We start from the raw sequence: 21,188 nt of genomic DNA, 5'->3' as shown, positions 1-21,188 counted from the left end.
CCATAGGATCTTTAGACATGCCTACAGCCCAAACCTCTGAATGGAATGACACCATTTTTGTCAGGAAGCTAGATCCTGTTGCGCAGATCACGCTTTTTGTGGTTTGGTGCAAATCCATTCAGTTTCAAAAATATAGATATATAGGGACACAGATCCTCCGCAGATCTGGACCCGGATTTGAGGATCCGGGGGAAAAGCAAGGCCCTGATTGGCTGGTTGCAACCTGATGGAAAAGTTGTGACCGCCATTTTGTTTATCGCATCAACATGGTGGTGGGAAAAGGAGAGTGCAAAAACACACCAAGGGTCAGGATACAGGTATCCCGACCCCATAGGACAGGCACAAAATTGCCCAATTATTTTTTTTTTGTCTGATCTGCAGAACCACGGATCTACGGGCAGAACCCCAGATCAGGAACTGCCGTTCCACTGGTGGAACCTGGGTTCCAGAAAAAGATTGAAGGGAAAAAAAAAAAACACCCACTGCATCCAACCTCATGCTGCACACAGCGAAAGGCAGTGTGTAGCTTAGGGTGCATGCAGGAGGGTTGGTCAATGGGCCTGGCTATGGGCAGTGCTACTTATATTTACATCTGTGTGTGCTAAAAAAAACATAGAAATTCACTGAAACAACAATAGGTTATAGGCATGTTATAGTTAGGTTTTGAATTTCCTCGCACAAAACCATAGAAATTCAGGAGTTATAGTTAACTTAAGTACCTATAACTCGCGGCCTAAGGTAACTATACCTTGCAGCTGAACCATGCACAGCTAATTACTATGCATATTACATCATTGATGATAACTTCTGTGATATTATTACTGCAACATTTGCAATAAAATTATTGATGAGAAAACTGTACATGGCAGGGGCACAAATTATAGTTAACTTAGGGTGCGAGTTATAGTGACTTGAGTTAACCATAACTATAACTGTTAAATTACTTTGGCTTTGTGCGAGGAAATTCAGAACCTAACTATAACGTTTCTGTAACCTTTGTTTTTTTCAGTGTATATATTTTTATATAAATACACACACTCACACACAATTAGATAGCTTTATTCCATTAACCCTATTCCATATACACATACATTTGTGGAAGGCCCACTGTTGTATAGTGACTCCCAATGTAAACGTTAGTAAAAACTAACCTGATGTGTAGGGCTCACAATGCTGTGCTGGGAATACAGTGACAACCCCCACCCCAATGGAGGGGGTCGAAGTAGTGGGTGTACATCTTTCACAATCAAGGCACCTGCATAATTTATTTTTTTACTATTTTGTGTTTGATGGTTTTATCTTAGTTAAAAAAAAACTGAGTAAAGTTCTTCCTACTTTATACTCTTTCTCTGCTGTGTGTTCGCTGATGAGCCTTCAGATTTGATGCTCTTATAAAGCTCTTCCCACATTCACTGCACTGGTATGGCTTTTCTCCAGAGTGTATTTGCTGGTGGCGTTTTAACTGTGATGCTGCGATAAAGTTCTTCCCACATTCACTGCACTTGAAAGGTTTCTCTCCTGTGTGTATTCGGCGATGGGATCTTAATGCTGAAGAATCACTGAAGCTCATCCCACATTCGCTGCAACTGTACGGTTTTTCTCCGGTGTGTATTCTCTTATGAGTAGCAAGGTGTGATGAACTAGTAAAGCGCTTATCACATTCACTGCACTTGTATGGTTTTTCTCCTGTGTGTGTACGCTGATGAATTCTTAAGTCAGATTGTTCACTAAAGCAATTTCCACATTCACTGCACCAATAAGGTTTTTTTCCAGTGTGTGTTTTCCTATGAGCAGCTAGGTGTGATGATCTAATGAAACTAGCCCCACAGTCTGTGCAACTGTATGGTTTCTCTCCAGTGTGTGTCCGATGATGCCATCTTAAGTTTGATTGGTCTTTAAAGCTCTTCCCACATTCGATGCACCTGTATGGTTTTTCTCCAGTGTGTGTTCTCTGGTGAACGGTTAGGTATGATAAAGTGATAAAGCTCTTTCCACATTCACTGCACTTGTATGGTTTTTCTAATACGTGTGTCCAATGATGGTGCCTTAATGCTGAAGGGTCACTGAAGCTCTTTCCACATTCACTGCACTTATATGGCTTTTCTCCACTGTGTGTTCGCTGATGAATGGATAAGTATGATACACTAATAAAGCTCTTTCCACATTCACTACACTTGTATGGTTTTTCTCCAGTGTGTGTTCGTTGATGGGTCCTTAAGTGTGAGGGTCTGTTAAAGCTTTTCTCGCATTCAGTGCACTGGTATGGTTTTGGTCCAATGTGTGTTCCCCGATGGAGATTTAGCCCTGATGCTTGCTTAAAGCTCTTGCCACATTCGCTGCAAATGTATTGTTTGTCTCCAGTGTGAATTTGTTGATGGGCCCTTAGGTTTGATGAGTTGTTAAATTTTTTGCCACATTCACGACATGTGTATGGTTTCTCTCCTGTGTGTGTTAGTTCGTGTTGCTTTAATTGAGATGGGAAATTAAAGCCTTTCTTACATTCACTGCATGTGTACGTTTTTTCTTTCGCATTCCGGGTCTCTGGTTTCTGTATGTTTTTGGAAACATATATTGGCTGTTTCTGCAGATGGTTCATAACTGATGATAAAAAACAACAGATATATATTTAATGGCTACTTACTATGGTATTTCTGAGGTGTGCTTGCAAATTTAACATCAAGAGTTGAACTGCTCTTAAACAATTTAAACAACTTTACAGTGTTTGTGTCCGAACAAGCTTTTTTTAGTTAAAACCTGAAAGAATAAGACTCATCTATTAGTGAGCAAAGAAAGTGATAATGTCCCTCATTCTATGAAAAAGGGTCTTTTTTTTTTAAGTGTCAGTATTTGGTTTAGGGTTGATGGTTTCTACACCATCAGAATTATGTCATAAATATGGCCCAAACTGGAATCAGCACTGATTTTAGGACTTCAAACTTTTAGGCACTGTGATAAGCAGCTCACACCAAAACAGACTATAGTTGTTTTTTGGATACCCTTTTGCACAGACTGTCAATGCCCTGGTGATTTTATTTTCTTTCAGCTTCAGAAGCTAATGGTACCGTTCAGGCTCTTGCATCCACAAAATTAGGCTGTCTTACTCTCTGAGATAAATCTGTCCATGTATGGATTCCTCTGGCTCTCACTGAATTCTTCTGATCTTTATACTTAAGATTATTAGCCCTGGTTCTTCAAGTAGACCTCGGATGTGGTCAGTACTTCAGACTTTTTTTCTTTTACTCATCATCATCTTCATGGGCCGACTCTGTTAAAATGCAAAAACATTTCAAATCATAGTTAGAAGAGTCTATACTTCTTTAGCTTGTTGAGTATAAAATTTCCACTTCTATTTGTAATCTAAGCCAAGATTATAAGCAGCAAAGTAACGCTGCAGTTTACGGTGTGTAAAACAACTGTATTTAAAAGCTATCTAAGGACAAAAATAAAACGGGAAACAATATTACCCAAAACACTATAAGCATTTCAAAAACATCAAGCAAAAATGCTGGCAAGATATGATTAAGACATTGAAACAGGGATGACCATTTAGTAAAGTTATACAGCAGCATTGTTGGGAACATGTCAAACTTAGTGAAACATGTCAACATTCATACTTCAGCCTGTGGAGAAAAACATTGGCAGTTGGTAGAGAGATCATGAGAATGGAATCAATTATTACATTGTTCTCATTATTTCAAGAGTGTCTTTTTTTCACATAACTCAATTTGTAGTAAGATATTAAATATAACAGGTAATATCTCTAAGTTCAGACATACAGGAAAAGCTCCTTCATGTGTACAACAATTTCAACAGAAAAAAAACAGTTTGCCTCTAAAGTTGCCTTTCAATAGGCATGTCATTTCCCGCGGGGCATCTCTGCATCTTCCTTTGCCACAAAAGTTAGGGATTTCTAATTTTGGAGGTTGCATTATATAGGGAACTCCTCCTCCCATCCTCTTTACCCACGGCTGTGTTTGGGTGGTGAAAAGCTCAGCTAAGTAGTCTCCCTCCCTTTTAAACGTAGAGCAACTCCACAGACAGTATTTTGGTCAGTACAGAGTATGACGGGTTCTGCGTTTCTTGCAACCCCACTGCTGTAGGTTCCACCCACCCCCAGATGTAGAGAAATGCAGGTCTTGCATCTCTGCCTTTTCTCACAGGACCACCAAGGATGAATAGTGTGCCATAGGTTTTTGTTTTCAGTTGCATTTGTTATGGGTACTGATTCGCTGATGTGCTGTCGCAGGAGAACGTGTCCTCTCCAAAGGAATCAGGCCATGGTAACAACTGCAGTAACTTTCTCATGTGACAGAAATCACCCAGTGTCAAGCAGCATAGCCAAGTGAACCGGACTGGCATACAGCAAGTACTTCAAGAGTGTGAGCTGGCATGTTTATTTCTTCTTGATAACATATGCCCACACTCCAGCGGATGCATGAAGGCAGGATAGAAAATCTGCCAGCCCATGCAACTTGCCAAGAAAATTAATCGGTAAAAGGAGAAAGGCTCAAGTGCCAGTAAACATCTCAATACCCCATGGTTAGTATTGTTACGACACAAAATCTACATCAAAGAAACATGTTCAGGGACTACTGATAAGTGACAGGCAAACAAGTACTATTTAAGAGCTTCAAACACCCACTGCATCAGCAGACACTACTTTTCAATGATCGCATAAGTCAATTTATGTGGATGCAATTTTCGACTGATGTACAAAATAGGATGACACCCAGTCTCAAAGTCTTGAAGAAAAACAGGCCCAAGTCCTGTCCCTGACGCATCAGTAAAGGATAAAGAGCAGTGAAACGTCATCACAGTGCAAGACTGGAATCAGATGCAAGTCCCTGTCGCAGGGATGTAAAAGCCTATTCTTGATCAGGTCCCCAAGGGACTAGATTAGGGACCATTTTCTATAACAGAGAAGTTAAATGGTACATTATAGGTGAACAATTTGCACCTCCCTTTCATTTTGTGGTCTGGCACATAGGCAAAGAGCCTCAATTTTCTTCACATGGGTCCAACCGTAACAACAATTGTATAACTCAAAACAGAATTTGGGATGTGGCTAGTGTGCATTTGGCAGGATTAACTATTGGAACTGCCCGCATGACAGAGGTGCCTCTAGGTGTTAAGCCAGGGTTTTAGATGAGATATTATCTAGATATGCCATATGTTAGAAATGGGGTTTTTGGTTGGCAGTCAGGTTACCCTCTGTCCAAGCAAAAGCCCTCACTCTAGTCAGGGTAAGTCACACACTATCCAAGATTATCCTGTGCCCACCCTCTGGTAGCTTGGCACGAGCAGTCAGGCTTAACTTAGAAGGCAATGTGTAAAGTATTTGTGCAATAAATCATACAATACCACCATATAGCACCACAAAAATACACCACACAGTGTTTAGAAAAATATATAATATTTATCAGGATAATTGTAGAAATATCACAGGGAAGTGATATAAAGTGTCTTAAGTCTTTAGAATGCAATAAAGTGTCTTTCAAGCACAAAGTATCTGGTTTCTGGTGGGAAATCTCCTCAGAGGGCCACAGGAAAAGAGATGCGTGGAAAAAGGGTGTGTGCGTCGATTTCTCCTCAGCACACAAAGACTTGCGTCGTTCTTTTCCACGCGGGGAAGTCGGGCGTCGTTTTCCAGCGCGCAGACAGTCTCTTTTCGTGGATCGCGGGGATTACCAGATGTCCCGGGTCTGTGCGTGGATTCTCCTCCTTGTTTTTCCGGCTGCGCGTCGTTCTGCGGGACTGCGCGTCGAAGTTTCGATCTCACGGTAGGCGTCGCGTCGATTTCTCCTTGGAAAGTCGGGCGGCGTTGTCCTTGCGAGGTTGTGCGTCGAAATGTTGATCTCACGGCAGGCGTCGCGTCGATTTCTCCTCGGAAGTCGGGCGGCGTTGTCCTTGCGAGGCCGTGCGTCAAAGTTTCGCGTTCACGGTAGGCGTCGCGTCGATTTCTCCTGGAAAGTCGGGCGCCGTTGTCCTTGCGAGGTTGTGCGTCGAAGTCTCGATCGTCCCGAGAGCGTCGCGTTGATCAGCGTCGGTGTGCGGCGTTTTTCTTGCCGCGAAACAAGCTGTGCGTCGAAATTTTCGGCGCACGGAGCGTCCAAGTGAAAGGAAGAAGTCTTTTTGGTCCTGAGACTTCAAGGAACAGGAGGCAAGCTCTATCCAAGCCCTTGGAGAGCACTTTCACAGCCAGACAAGAGTTCAGCAAGGCAGCAGGGCAACAGCAAGACAGCAGTCCTTTGTAGAAAGCAGACAGGTGAGTCCTTTGAGCAGCCAGGCAGTTCTTCTTGGCAGGATGTAGTTTCTGGTTCCGGTTTCTTCTCCAGCAAGTGTCTGATGAGGTAGGGCAGAGGCCCTGTTTTATACCCAAATGTGCCTTTGAAGTGGGGGAGACTTCAAAGAGTGGCTAAGAAGTGCACCAGGTCCCCTTTCAGTTCAATCCTGTCTGCCAGGGTCCCAGTAGGGGGTGTGGCAGTCCTTTGTGTGAGAGCAGGCCCTCCACCCTCCCAGCCCAGGAAGATCCATTCAAAATGCAGATGTATGCAAGTGAGGCTGAGTACCCTGTGTTTGGGGTGTGTCTGAGTGAATGCACAAGGAGCTGTCAACCAAGCCCAGCCAGACGTGGATTGTAAGGCACAGAAGGATTTAAGTGCAAAGAAATGCTCACTTTCTAAAAGTGGCATTTCTAGAATAGTAATATTAAATCCGACTTCACCAGTCAGTAGGATTTTGTATTACCATTCTGGCCATACTAAATATGACCTTCCTGCTCCGTTCAGATCAGTAGCTGCCACTTCAACAGTGTATGAGGGCAGCCCCAATGTTAGCCTATGAAGGGAGCAGGCCTCACATTAGTGTAAAAACGAATTTAGGAGCTTTACACTACCAGGACATATAACTACACAGGTACATGTCCTGCCTTTTACCTACACAGCACCCTGCTCTAGGGGTTACCTAGGGCACACATTAAGGGTGACTTATATGAAGAAAAAGGGGAGTTCTAGGCTTGACAAGTACTTTTAAATGCCAAGTCGAGGTGGCAGTGAAACTGCCCACACAGGCCTTGCAATGGCAGGCCTGAGACAAGGAAAAGGGGCTACTTAAGTGGGTGGCACAACCAGTGCTGCTGGCCCACCAGTAGCATTTAATTTACCAGCCCTATGCACATAAAGTGCACCTTACTAGGGACTTATAAGTAAATTAATAGTCCAATCAGGTATGATTCAGGGTTACCATGTTTTAAGGGAGAGAGCATATGCACTTTAGCACTGGCTAGCAGTGGTAAAGCGTGCAGAGTCTAAAAACCAGCAAAAATGAGGTCAGAAAAAGAAAAGGAGGAAGGCAAAAAGTTTGGGGATGACCCTGTCAAAAAGCCAGGTCCAACATGACCCCCTCCCAGCCTAAAGCCAGGGTAGACTAATCAACACTCTGATGGACTTCCCTGCTTAAGGCGATAGAACATGGACAATGGCCCAGTACTGCAGGGGCACTCGCCAGTTCTACGCCTTTCTGAACTCAGTGAGGCTTCTTTGTCTATACTCTCTGGGGCCACTGATCTGGCCCATGGGGAACCCTTCTCATCACCTGAGGACCCCATCTGTACAGCTCCTAACTTTAATTTGCTTACAGATGCATCCCAGTATGCAGACAGTATCACCATGGCCAACAAAGTGATGTGGCCCATTCCATTCCTTGGGTCTGACTTCTGTCCCCAACCCAGGGAAAACTCTGCCCACAAGGACAGAAACCAACAGATGCCACTGACAGCTGTCAGTGTTATGAGCCAGGCCCCTGACCATCCACCGCTAGGTGGAGACCCTGAGGGGGGCCGTTGGCTGAGCTTCTCCTCCAACTGGGGGGCTGGTAGGGAGCTCCCAAGGGATTCCTGAAGCATCCCAGAATGGGGGGTAGTAACCCCAGGGGTCTTGCACCCCTTCTCCACTCTCACCAGGCCAGGGGTGGGTCCCTGATACTGGTCCCTCAGCCCAGGGTCTGTACTCTGAGGCTGAACAGAGGGCAGGGGTGAGTCCTTCCTCCCCGTGCCTCCCCATCGGGGCTTACATATCCTCCTCTGGGGAGTGGTACTGCCAGACATCTGAACTGTTAGGGCACCCTTGGGGGTTGGCCCTCTCAGCTCTCCTGACACTAAGGGAAACTCATTCCCCAGAATGCAGTCAATGGGCAGCTGGGGACTAACTATGACCCGCCTCTGGGTCACCTCCCCACCCCACTCTAGGGACACCCGGGCCATGGGGCGGAAGAAATCTTCCCCAATGGCTGGAGTCACTCTACACACCTGTCCGGTGTACTGCTCTGGTGACACTAGTCTCTCCACAATCATGGTAAGACTAGCCCCTGTGTCTCTCAGAGCGGTGACTGGGATCCCATTCACTCCCACCTGGTGGAAGTGACGACTCCCACCCTCAGGGGTCACCAGTTTACCCTCTGAGTCCACCTCCCAACTAAAGGAGATGAAGGCATGGTCTACGACCTGCCCCTGGGGACTACATTCCCCTAAGGCCACATGGGCCACCCCTGTAGAGGTCCCAATATTGGGTGAGTTCTTTGGACAGACAGAGTCCCCCTTCCTGTGTCCTATCTGGGAACACTCAAAGCAGCGGGGTTGGGAATGGGATGCTTTGGGCCACTGCCCACCAGAACCCCCACCCTGTTTCTCAGATGAGGTATGGGAACCCTTTTTTCCCCCCTTACTCTGGGACTCGTCTGGGTCATTTCTAACCTCCCCCTCACTTTGTTGGGGGGAACCGGAACTACCCTTCTCGGGGTCACTCCCAGATACCTTTTTGGACACTCTGGTGCTTGCCCAGAGGTCCGCCTCCTCAGCAAGCTTCCTGGGATCAGTCAGCTTACTATCCACTAAGTGCTGGCACAACTCTGTAAAAGTAGTATTAAGCATATGCTCTCTCAGAATCAAGTCATATAACCCTTTATAATCAGCTACTTTGTTGCCCCGCACCCATCCATTCAGTGCCTTACTGGAGAAGTCAAAGAAATCTACCCATGTTTGTGTGGTTTGTTTGGTGCTGTCCCTGAACCTCTGACGGTATCCCTCAGGGGTCAGCCCAAACTTGGCAAGTAAAGTGGCTTTCTGAAGTGGGTATGTGTTTTGATCAGGTTGATCCAATGTGAGGAGTGTATCCCTCCCCAATGGTGGTACATAACCCCACATAGCTACCCCCCATTGCCCTTCAGGAACCTCATGAGCCCTTAGTGCAACTTCATAAGCAGCTAACCATTTATCTATGTCATCTCCCACCACAAAACTGGGCACCACATTTTTGGGTATACGAACCTTCTTTTCTCCAGCAGGTCCTGTCAGTATGCTGCCACCATTATTGCTGGATTCAGACTGTCTTGCCTTGATCTCCAGCTCCTTGAGACTCAGTTCATGAGCCAACAATAGTTTCTTTTCAGCCAAAGCTCTTTCAGCTTCCACCTGTTTGGCTGCTCTTTCAGCTTCCGCTTGTTTGGCTGCCCTTTCAGCTTCAATCTGTTGGGCTGCTCTTTCAGCCTCAGCTTGTTTGGCTTCTCTCTCTGCCCTTCTCTCCTCCTGTTGAGCCTCAATTTTCAGTTTTGCCATTTGCAATTGGAACTCCCTTTCCTCTCTCCTTTCCTCTGCGGTCAGGCTTTGCATAGAGACACTGCTCCCTGGTCTGGAAGGGGGCACAATTGCAGTGGTAACACCATCCACAGATAGTGAAAATTCCTCTGAGGTGCCATTTTCTGGCTCCTCTTCCTCATCATCCTCTAAATGGGCTTCTGCCCAGGCCCTCAGCGCCACTTGAAAGTCCTCCTTTCTGGAGGCCCCTTGGGTGGGTACCCTCAATGCCCTGCAGAATCCTCTTAGTTGTTTGACCGTATATGCATCCAACTGGACTAGGTCAAAGTCTCCTGTCTGAGACCCAGTCAGAGACATGTTGAGTGAGGATTTAGTTTTTGAAAATTGTCAGGAAAAAATCAGGTTTTCAAAAAGAGATAAAAACCAAGTTGACCTTCAACTGTGGGTAGGTAGTGAAATACTTAGCTACTGTATGTCACTGCACAAATACAAGTCCTATCCTCACCGCTGATCACCAATGTTAGAAATGGGGTTTTTGGTTGGCAGTCAGGTTACCCTCTGTCCAAGCAAAAGCCCTCACTCTAGTCAGGGTAAGTCACACACTATCCAAGATTATCCTGTGCCCACCCTCTGGTAGCTTGGCACGAGCAGTCAGGCTTAACTTAGAAGGCAATGTGTAAAGTATTTGTGCAATAAATCATACAATACCACCATATAGCACCACAAAAATACACCACACAGTGTTTAGAAAAATATATAATATTTATCAGGATAATTGTAGAAATATCACAGGGAAGTGATATAAAGTGTCTTAAGTCTTTAGAATGCAATAAAGTGTCTTTCAAGCACAAAGTACCTGGTTTCTGGTGGGAAATCTCCTCAGAGGGCCACAGGAAAAGAGATGCGTGGAAAAAGGGTGTGTGCGTCGATTTCTCCTCAGCACACAAAGACTTGCGTCGTTCTTTTCCACGCGGGGAAGTCGGGCGTCGTTTTCCGGCGCGCAGACAGTCTCTTTTCGTGGATCGCGGGGATTACCAGATGTCCCGGGTCTGTGCGTGGATTCTCCTCCTTGTTTTTCCGGCTGCGCGTCGTTCTGCGGGACTGCGCGTCGAAGTTTCGATCTCACGGTAGGCGTCGCGTCGATTTCTCCTTGGAAAGTCGGGCGGCGTTGTCCTTGCGAGGTTGTGCGTCGAAATGTTGATCTCACGGCAGGCGTCGCGTCGATTTCTCCTCGGAAGTCGGGCGGCGTTGTCCTTGCGAGGCCGTGCGTCAAAGTTTCGCGTTCACGGTAGGCGTCGCGTCGATTTCTCCTGGAAAGTCGGGCGGCGTTGTCCTTGCGAGGTTGTGCGTCGAAGTCTCGATCGTCCCGAGAGCGTCGCGTTGATCAGCGTCGCGTTGATCAGCGTCGGTGTGCGGCGTTTTTCTTGCCGCGAAACAAGCTGTGCGTCGAAATTTTCGTCGCACGGAGCGTCCAAGTGAAAGGAAGAAGTCTTTTTGGTCCTGAGACTTCAAGGAACAGGAGGCAAGCTCTATCCAAGCCCTTGGAGAGCACTTTCACAGCCAGACAAGAGTTCAGCAAGGCAGCAGGGCAACAGCAAGACAGCAGTCCTTTGTAGAAAGCAGACAGGTGAGTCCTTTGAGCAGCCAGGCAGTTCTTCTTGGCAGGATGTAGTTTCTGGTTCCGGTTTCTTCTCCAGCAAGTGTCTGATGAGGTAGGGCAGAGGCCCTGTTTTATACCCAAATGTGCCTTTGAAGTGGGGGAGACTTCAAAGAGTGGCTAAGAAGTGCACCAGGTCCCCTTTCAGTTCAATCCTGTCTGCCAGGGTCCCAGTAGGGGGTGTGGCAGTCCTTTGTGTGAGAGCAGGCCCTCCACCCTCCCAGCCCAGGAAGACCCATTCAAAATGCAGATGTATGCAAGTGAGGCTGAGTACCCTGTGTTTGGGGTGTGTCTGAGTGAATGCACAAGGAGCTGTCAACCAAGCCCAGCCAGACGTGGATTGTAAGGCACAGAAGGATTTAAGTGCAAAGAAATGCTCACTTTCTAAAAGTGGCATTTCTAGAATAGTAATATTAAATCCGACTTCACCAGTCAGTAGGATTTTGTATTACCATTCTGGCCATACTAAATATGACCTTCCTGCTCCGTTCAGATCAGTAGCTGCCACTTCAACAGTGTATGAGGGCAGCCCCAATGTTAGCCTATGAAGGGAGCAGGCCTCACATTAGTGTAAAAACGAATTTAGGAGCTTTACACTACCAGGACATATAACTACACAGGTACATGTCCTGCCTTTTACCTACACAGCACCCTGCTCTAGGGGTTACCTAGGGCACACATTAAGGGTGACTTATATGAAGAAAAAGGGGAGTTCTAGGCTTGACAAGTACTTTTAAATGCCAAGTCGAGGTGGCAGTGAAACTGCCCACACAGGCCTTGCAATGGCAGGCCTGAGACAAGGAAAAGGGGCTACTTAAGTGGGTGGCACAACCAGTGCTGCTGGCCCACCAGTAGCATTTAATTTACCAGCCCTATGCACATAAAGTGCACCTTACTAGGGACTTATAAGTAAATTAATAGTCCAATCAGGTATGATTCAGGGTTACCATGTTTTAAGGGAGAGAGCATATGCACTTTAGCACTGGTTAGCAGTGGTAAAGCGCGCAGAGTCTAAAAACCAGCAAAAATGAGGTCAGAAAAAGAAAAGGAGGAAGGCAAAAAGTTTGGGGATGACCCTGTCAAAAAGCCAGGTCCAACACCATAGAATTAGCCTGAAATGGTACAAGACTGTCATCCGTGAGCAGCTGGGAGGCGGAAGAGCTCCCATGTAAACTAAAAGTAGTGACCAGAATTGAAACAGATCAAAGGAGGTAAAGAAGGTGGTTCTATGTTTGTCATTCTCCCTCAGTAGTACTTGTCAGCTCCCTTTGGTTAGATATAAGGCACTGATGTATCTTGCATCATCTAACTGTTCTCAGTGCTTATCTACCCGAGGCACTGGATACACATTTTATTAACTTTCCAAAAATCTATATTGAACCAGAGAAACCCATCTACCTTTGGTACTAAACAGTTGTGGGTGACTGTTTGCTTCTAAAATGTTCAATTTGCTGCACAAAAAAAACACTGTATTGGTTTAATCTCTCACAACTTTTAGTTTTGCCCCTGGGATACGAAATAGCTGAACCCTTACCATGGTGCCAGGGGATGTTTCGAGGTTATATTGTAAAAAGGGTGCACGATCAGGTAAGGACGAAAACACATTGTTTCAATCCGCCCTATAACCGTTTCACGTCTTGATGCTATCTCTCTTTGAAATACGTCTTACCTACTAAGCCTTTCCAGGTACTGGAATTACAAACAGGAAACATGTTCTTGTCAGTTTGAGGCGTTCTCTCCACTGTACCCACTAGTCTCTCCATCTCTGGTTCTTCGTATTGCTTAAAGTAAATTCATATGATGCATTTTGGAAAGGGTTTCATTGATCAGGTTGGGCAAGTCTAAGTGAGGGTGCCTACGTTTTCACTTTGTATCGCACGTCACTTGGCACAAACATTTTTTTCACATGTAGGCAATGGAAGAAGGCTTCATCTCTCATTTTAAGGTATTCTTGCAGACACCTTTATTATATTTCTTTTCCTGTACCTGTTGGGATTTCTGCAAATGTTCTGATGCTACCTTATAGCTAAGACTGTAGGCAAATATTCAGAGTAATCACATACTCAATTAGGAAGATCTTTCTGTCTTATGGTTCAGTCCATTCATTAAAGGTTACATCTAAAATTGTTTTAGGTTGTTGTCCAGACATGATCTTGAATGAAGAAAAGACTGTGGAGGTCTGAGGAACTCCTTTAAGAGTTAACAAAATTAAGAATATAATTTCCTCTGAGTCTCTCCCATCCAGGGCAACAGCACTTTTGTAACATCAACTTTATGGTTTTATTAAAGCATTCAACCAGGCCCCAGGTCTGTAGGTGGTAAACAAACTTTTTAATGTTATGAATATTTAGTCTTTTATATATCAGTGTCACAAACTGAAACATAAATTGTTCCATTGGTTTGTTAGAACCTCACTAGGTAATCATACTCTTGCAAAATATGGAATAAAGGCACCATATATGTGAGCTGCAGAAGTCCCTACACTCACCCCCACCATACCAAAATACAATAGCCCATTTGTGTTTTTAGGTCAAAGACTTTACTTCTTTCTTCTACCCAGTGCACCAACCTAGAGAGAGGGCATCAGGAAGAAAGTGACAACACCAAGTCAACTATAAAAAAAGGCTGAACTATTAAAAAAATGCCTGTTTGAAATTTACCTTTCAGAAGGGTCACTATAGATTTTTGCCTTCTTTTGCTGAACTAGTTTTTGATGGCCATAGGACTCTACACCCTTTACTCCTACTAACCAGTGAAGTGCATATGCTCCCCCCTTTAAACATGGTAAAAGTTACATATACCTAACTGGCACATTTAATTTACACAAATGCCCCTAGTACATGGTACTACATGTATCTAGGGTCTATAAATTAAATTGAAGTAGCACTGTAAAGCATGTCTCCAGGCCTATCTCTGCAGCCTGGGTATGCAGTCATAAACTGTCATTTCGACCTGGCAAAATAAGCCTTTGTCGTGGCGAAACCTTCCTTTTTAGTACTTACAAGTCACCTCTAAGATAAGCCCTAAATGTCCAGAGGGCAGGGTGCATGAAAATGAAAAAGTAGGACATTTATATTTAATGTTTTATATGTACCAACAGTTTATCACTGTAACAAAGCTGGCTCTCCCATAAAAACTTGCTTACATTGTAACAACTTATAATGCTTAGTTCTAGTTTGCGAGCAATTAGAAAAAGGATCTGAGGACCCATTTTAATAGTAGTTTAAAATCTAACTTAATAGCACTATTTTTGAAATTGTAGTTTAGAAAGTTGCCATTTCTCTGCCCAATCCAAAAGGGCCTTTCTGTCAGAATGACTTCACTGTTGAATGACTTCCCTGTGGTTGGCTGTGGATTGCTCCCGGAGAGTGGACAAACAGTTCGGGTGTGGTGAGGTGTTTTCCCCCTTGAGTAGGATGGCCTGAGAGGGCTTTGCACAGTCCCTTCCTGAGCTTCAAATGCAAATGTAGCTCACACCTAGACTTGCCTCAATTTGTCAATCAATCAACAAGCTTTACTCTTTGTACAAACCATAAAAGCAGCAAATTTGAATAAAAAGGTACAATCTCCAATAAAAATGCATTATAATTAAATAAAATACATGCAATAAAAACACACCAACCATCATGAACCCTGAATTAAAATCCCGCCACATAGGTTAATCAATCCCTGCTCTTTCTTAGTCTCAAGGCAGTTTTTTAAAGCAACGTTAAAAATAATATCTGCAGGTAACATTTGTTGTTGCACTTGAGTAAACTCAGCACATTTTTAACAAAGGAATTAAATATGCCTTCCTCAATATAGCCTAGATACAGCATAGAACTTATAAAACATTACGAAATACAAAGTGTCCTGTGGAGACACATTATCGCAGCTGCCAACATCAAGCTTGTAAACATCTTTCCTGCCCTCTGGAAAAGCCAATAATTGGTGCAGAAGATACAGCCTGAATCTATTGAGTAAAAAACGACTGTAATTACTCTTTACAACTAATAAGTAGGGCACCATTGTTTGAACTATTTTCAACAAAATATATCTGCGTGCCCCTAGGCATCTTAAGGGCAACATCTTCTCTTACAGAGATCCTTAGCCTCATTAAGTTGTCTCTAATCCACTTGTGACAAAGGCTAAGTTCTGCAGGGCTTTTTTTAATGTGCTTGTGCCAAGGAATATGATGGCAGTAATCAAGGGCAAGGCAATCTCTCAGTATTTCTCTATTCAGCTTTGTTTTGTTCCTCATCCAAACATCTACCCAAAGAAGAAGTGGACGGAGAGCCATTATATCGGTAACATAACCTACTCTCAGTTGCTGATGTCCTTCAAAGGCTGACACTTTGGGGGGACACATAAAAGTAGTCTTAAAAAAAAAGTTTTTGACTGCAGTCGGGTGAGCTTAGTATACCCCAAAATCTCACTCCCATACACAACTTTGAAACACATTTGGCATGGTAAACCTGAAATAATTTCCCAATAGGTCTTCTGCCCAACCTGGATGCACAATTAAAAACCGCAGGATTTGCCCTAATAGAACTGTTTTTTTTTTCCTGTTCAGCAGCAGGCATCCAGCTCAAAGATGAATCAAACTATATACCCCAAAAAATCCAGATTAACCATGAATGCTGCAAAAGTGTCCCACATGACCTGCAAGCCCCTTGCTGTTTGGGCCATTAAGACAGCATCATGTACATAAAGAAATATGGGCAGTGGACGAGACCCAAACCATGGAGAATCTGCCTCAGTATCTACCAGAGCCTGTGTGGAGATTTGAACTCAGAAGTGCATTCCAGAGAGGTTCTGTGAACTCTGATATGAGATAAGTAGGAAAGCAGAACATTTTGACGTAGTCAGCAGTCTTGAAAGTCGAGTTATAGATTTCTACGTGCACAATTTAAAAGTGTAATTGTTTTTGGTTGTTTAGAGAATTACAGAAGCACGGCAGACCATGTTTGAAAATGCACGTGTAGTTAAACTGCCTGATGGTGTTGTGAGAAACATGTTTTCTTTCTGTGATAAAGCATATTTAGAAAATGTGCCTTTTGGAAGCAATGATGTTCCTTTTGTTTTTGACAGAAGGGTTTGGATACTTTTATCTGCTTACAGAAAAATGCAGGAGAAATGTAGGCAGCTGGAACATGAAAATAAGAATTTACGTGAGCAAATTAGCCAGAACACATTAATGCAAGATAATGCTGAAATCTATAAAACTGGTGTTTTAGAAGAATCTGTCTTTTCCCATTCCAGTAATGAGGGGGTTAAGACAGTTGTGAGCCACTCTGAGCCTCCCTGTGAGCCAGGTTTTTTGGCAATTGAAGTGCATTTCTTAACTGATAAGACGGAGAACAGAGCTCAGAATGTGATTTACGAGGTACCATCGCAAAATGTGCAAGTAAAACAAAAGATTTTAGAGTTTCTTACTGTTTGCACTAAGCAAGAGACACTTTGGTATATGGTCACTAGGAAAATTTATATCCAACTGTGCACTTGTGATTTGGCAAATGAAATAATGACTTTAGGTTTCTGCGCAGTGCAAGAGGGAAACACTGATTTACATGTAAATCAGGAACAGGGGAAGAAAATAGTGCCCCTAGCTAGGATCATACACTGGATCTGGTACCTGCAAGACAGGGCTAGCGTACCACAGGTAAAAGAGTCACCAGTGAAATTGAGTGCACCATTTGAATTTGTGTCCCCTGAGGATAAAAAGCATGTTTGTTTGACTAATGATTCATTGACTGAAATGTTGTTTTCTGGCACAGGAGAAGGAACAGTGTTGTACAATGTGTGTCAGATTTTAAAGCAAGAGCTGCGTGAGATGTGTCATTTTCACACAGATTCTTGGTTCATTGCCAATGGTTTAGCCGTTTGGTTTTCCACATGGCTTGTACCTAACTGGTTCAATTCCCTTGCAGATGTTAAAGAGAAAAATTCAGAGAGAGAAGTGTACACCCAGAATTCTGACTTAGTGGGGATGGCTAAGTGGGTGCACCAGAAATGTGAACAGCTGGGAGAAAAATCCACTTACAGGTGGGCAGAGATGAGAGAGATGTACATTCCCCTAGATTTGATAAAAACTGTGCAGCACTCACAAGAGAAATCTGTCCCACAAGCAGTCACAGAGCAGTTGGGGAGAGGAAAGTTACCAGGACAGATATGGCAAATTGATCAGGTTTTAGGGGAAATGATTGCTGCAGATTACCAAGGAGAAATCAAAATTATGCTGATAACTAGAAAAGAATCTGATTCATTCATACAAATTGGAGACAGAATGGCCCAACTTGTCAAAAGTGCAGTGAATGGAGGTTTTGTAAAGAAGGAGTCTGCCCCAGCCCTTCTGACAGTGCAAGAAAAGGGAAGCTGTGGTGCAGCAGATGAAAACTTCAGTGCTGAGGTGTGGGTTGAAGCCCCAGATGACCCTCCAGAACCTGCAGAAATTATAACAAAGGGCCCTAAAAACATCCTGCTGATTATAAAACATGGAAAGGAAGAGGAAGGGTACATTTCAAATGACAAATGATATTTGCAAGAAAAGTCATACTTTTTTCTTTTGCAGATCCTACCATGTTTCGCCACTGTCCCTGAGTGTGCTGTGTGGTCCCCCTTCGGGTGTGTGCGTGTGGGGTCGGGGAAGGGACCGAACCCCCAACTTGAACCTGACTGAGTAAAGTACGAGCACCATGGATACATTTTGCGCAAATGGCACCTTCAGTTCAAGTTCAACTTGTTTGATTGCATTCTTCCACTGGAACTAAGCAACCTTAACAGTTAACTGTCTGTGTTTTTTCGTGTGGAACTCTGACTTTCGCTTACATTCCAGCAAACCTTTCAGGTGGACCGTGCACCTTTACATGAGTAGAACTCATGCTACATCAAATTGCTATTTTAGAGACACTATAATCTCATTCCGAGTATAAAAGTTTCAGTCTTTTCTGTGTAGATGTATCTGATGTGAAAGGTTATGAGATCTATATGTTAATCCACTTCCATTGCTTTACAGTGATTGCTTTGATCATTCAAATCTGATTTGCTGATAATGTTTTTTTTGTGCTGATGTTTTTTTTTGTTTTTGTTTGAAACGAGATATGTGAAACAAAAATTCATTGGTCATAGGGTGGAATGTGATGCTATTAATTGTGTTTGACCAATGACTTTGTGTTTCACCACTGCGCATATTAGTTGCTCAATGTTCACCAGTAGCACATTATATGTTTTTTTCAGTTTAGCTGCCTATTGGCTTTGACATGGCATTAGCGATTACATTCTGTATTCTGACTATTGGCTTTGACATGCTGTATTCAGTTTAGCTGCCTATTGGCTTTGACATGATACAAGCCATTACATTCTGTATTCTGCCTATTGGCTTTGACATGCTGTATTCAGTTTAGCTGCCTATTGGCTTTGACATGATATTGGACATTACATTCTGTATTCAGCTTAGCTGCCTATTGGCTTTGACATGATATTAGACATTACATTTTCTATTCAGCTCAGCTGCCTATTGGATTTGACATGACATTAGACATTACATTTGATATTTAGGTTAGCTGTTTATTGGTTTTAACGTGGAGTTAGACATTGCAGTTGAGACATTAGATGTCTGTGTTTTTCCACAAGATGAACCAAGCTGTTTTCTTCTCATCAGACTAGACCTGATAAGAGAGAGTACATTTGGTGTTTTCCTTTCGGCTAAGGTTTGGGAAGAGGAGAAGTCTAGGAGATCTGGCCAGTCTCCAAAGGCTTGCGTAGTTTTTCCGAGTCTGAGAGGAGGGGGCACGCTTTTGTAATGATGACTCGGGGCTACAGTGAGTTAGATTCAAATCTGCTTGACTTCAGGCTGGAACTAGGCGTCAGTTGCCAGTCTCCCGTGTGGGTAGATAATCTCTTTCTCGCAGTTGACCAGAGTCATCAACTTGCAGACCCCAGAAAGATGAAGCTGAAGATAGGTCCTACTTGCTCATACGGTGATGAATTTGGATTTTTATGCTTTGCTACTGTAATCATATAATATATATCCGCTGTGTACATTGCAACTGAGAAGAACTGTGATATATTTTGTTTTCTTGCTGCGACTACTTTGTGTGCTTGAAATCTATTAATTTGTCTCTCAAGAACTTGTGGGTGTGGAAGAATTAACAACAATAAAGGTCTTCTTTAAACTCAGAAGTGCATTCCAGAGTGGTTCTGTAAGCTCTGATATGAGATAAGTAGGAAAGCAGAACACCGCCCCCCTGCGCTGCCCTGTCACCTTGCTGCCCTACCATTCCGCTGCAGGATCCCGCGAGGGGGGGAGCAGTCTGAGAGCGGCCCGTGAGTGCGGCAAGCTGGCCGGGGGGCTGTCTCCCCGTGCTGCCCTGCCACCTTGCCGCCCAACTGCTTTGCTGCAGGGACCCGCAGTGTGGGGTGGGGGCTCTGCGAGTAAGGGCTCCGTAAGGCCTAGGTTCTGCCCCCCGCCAGGGGCCATATGGGGGGGTGGGGGGGTGTACCTTTGTCCTGCCGCTTTGAACACCTCGACCACCTGCCGCCCTGTCAAGGAGATCATTTGGAGGGCGAGGAGCCGAGGTGGAGGCACTGTGGAGGCGCTGCAGAGGTGTGGCTGGTTTTGTGGCACATTTTGACCCTGGAAAGCACCAGAAAGCACCAGACAAGAACCAGAAAAGCTGTAACTTTCAACTGAGACCACCCCCACAGTTCAGGAAGGACGTAGGGGGTGCACCCTCTGTGCCCCTGGATGCTGCGTCTAGACGCCCCCTGAAACAGCCCTGAAAACAGCCCTGAAACATCCCGAGAACCAGGTGATAAATCAGTTGGGGCCTTCAGAGTCGGGGGAGTTCATGTGGAAAGTGGGCAGCTGCAGCGTCCTTTCCTGGCGGCTCTCCAAGAGACCAGAGTTAGGGGCTGAAGTGAGGTGGTGTTCGGCTAAAGCAAAAGGAGCGGCACTTCTAGGAGTTGGGGGTTAAATACTCCGGAGCACTGAAAAACAGTTGCAGTGGGGGTTATATTGCTGCGTAGTCCCTTGAGGCTTGTGCCCGAGTAGGAGCCAGGACTCTTTTCCATTAAGCTGGGCCAGGCTGGGTCAGCGGGTGAAGAAGCTGGTGAAGAGGGCGGCAGCTGAACAGGTTTGACTTTGTTTGCTTTACACGAACTGCAAATCACTTGCCTTTTTGTGCCCCCAGTGGGGGTAGATTTAATGATGACCATGAAGAAGCTTTCTTCAGGCCGTCTGCTCCTAGGAAGATCTTGCTTAAAAACTAAATCCATCCCCATATGGAACAAGGCTAATCCTATACTCCTGCTGAAGGGTCAGTCGCAGGAGCAACTATTTACCTTCTGGGGAAAAGAATACCTTATTCCAGGAAACAAATGGTGAAGCCCTCTCCAACTCTACTTCTGTCACAGAGTCCTCTAAGGGGCCCTCAAGGGAGTTTTCAAGGGAATCATTTCAGGTGGAAGTAAGTCAGAAAAGAGGAGTCAAGGTCCTGGAACAGGGCCTTTCGATGTCCCTTGCAGCTGTAGAGAATGTTCGGCCTGCTCGGAGTCTGCCGGGGCCACAGTTTTGTCCCCCCTCCTCCTCCACATCTGCCTGGTCAGTCAGTCCTCTTTCTCTAGCTGACATGGCTCCTAGAAGTTTCCAGGAGAGTGGTGCCATTTTATCAACAGCGTGTGACTTTACGCTGCCGGATCTGGATCCAGATTTATTTCAGAGATACAGCCCTCAGGCTAATGATCTCTCTTCTCTGCCCGTGGACTCCAGGTCCAAATGTCTACCGACGTCAACTGGCTTGCAGTTGTTTAATAGCACACCCTCGTTACAAGATTCATTGTACCCCCATTCTCATTTGTCAGCGACGCCGGCCTTCGAAGTCAGTGGAATCCAGCCCATTCAACCTCCGGAATCTGAGGCTAGGCTTTCAGCCTCTCTGTTTAATTTAGAAAACCTTCTTGCAT

The 21,188-nt window shown here is 44.6% G+C and overlaps 1 protein-coding gene across 5 annotated transcripts in view; it reads right to left on the bottom strand.

Moving 5' to 3' along the window:
• Positions 1–1,043: 1,043 nt before the first annotated feature.
• Positions 1,044–21,188, bottom strand: part of LOC138293788 (zinc finger protein 665-like) — a 45,866-nt gene continuing 25,721 nt past the window's right edge. For all 5 annotated transcript variants that reach the window (XM_069233127.1, XM_069233130.1, XM_069233129.1 and 2 more), the window contains 2 exons: positions 3,102–3,265; positions 1,044–2,598 (listed from right to left, as the gene is read on the bottom strand). In XM_069233127.1, the coding sequence (XP_069089228.1) occupies positions 1,337–2,598; positions 3,102–3,123 (1,284 nt within the window). In that variant the 5' untranslated portion in view covers positions 3,124–3,265 and the 3' untranslated portion in view covers positions 1,044–1,336. The remainder of the gene's footprint in view (positions 2,599–3,101; positions 3,266–21,188) is intronic.

This window comes from Pleurodeles waltl, chromosome 4_2 (assembly GCF_031143425.1).
Source record: "Pleurodeles waltl isolate 20211129_DDA chromosome 4_2, aPleWal1.hap1.20221129, whole genome shotgun sequence".
NCBI classification, from domain to species: Eukaryota; Metazoa; Chordata; class Amphibia; order Caudata; family Salamandridae; genus Pleurodeles; species Pleurodeles waltl.
Note: the sequence above shows the minus strand (reverse complement) of the source record. Positions and strands in the feature narration are given on the sequence as shown.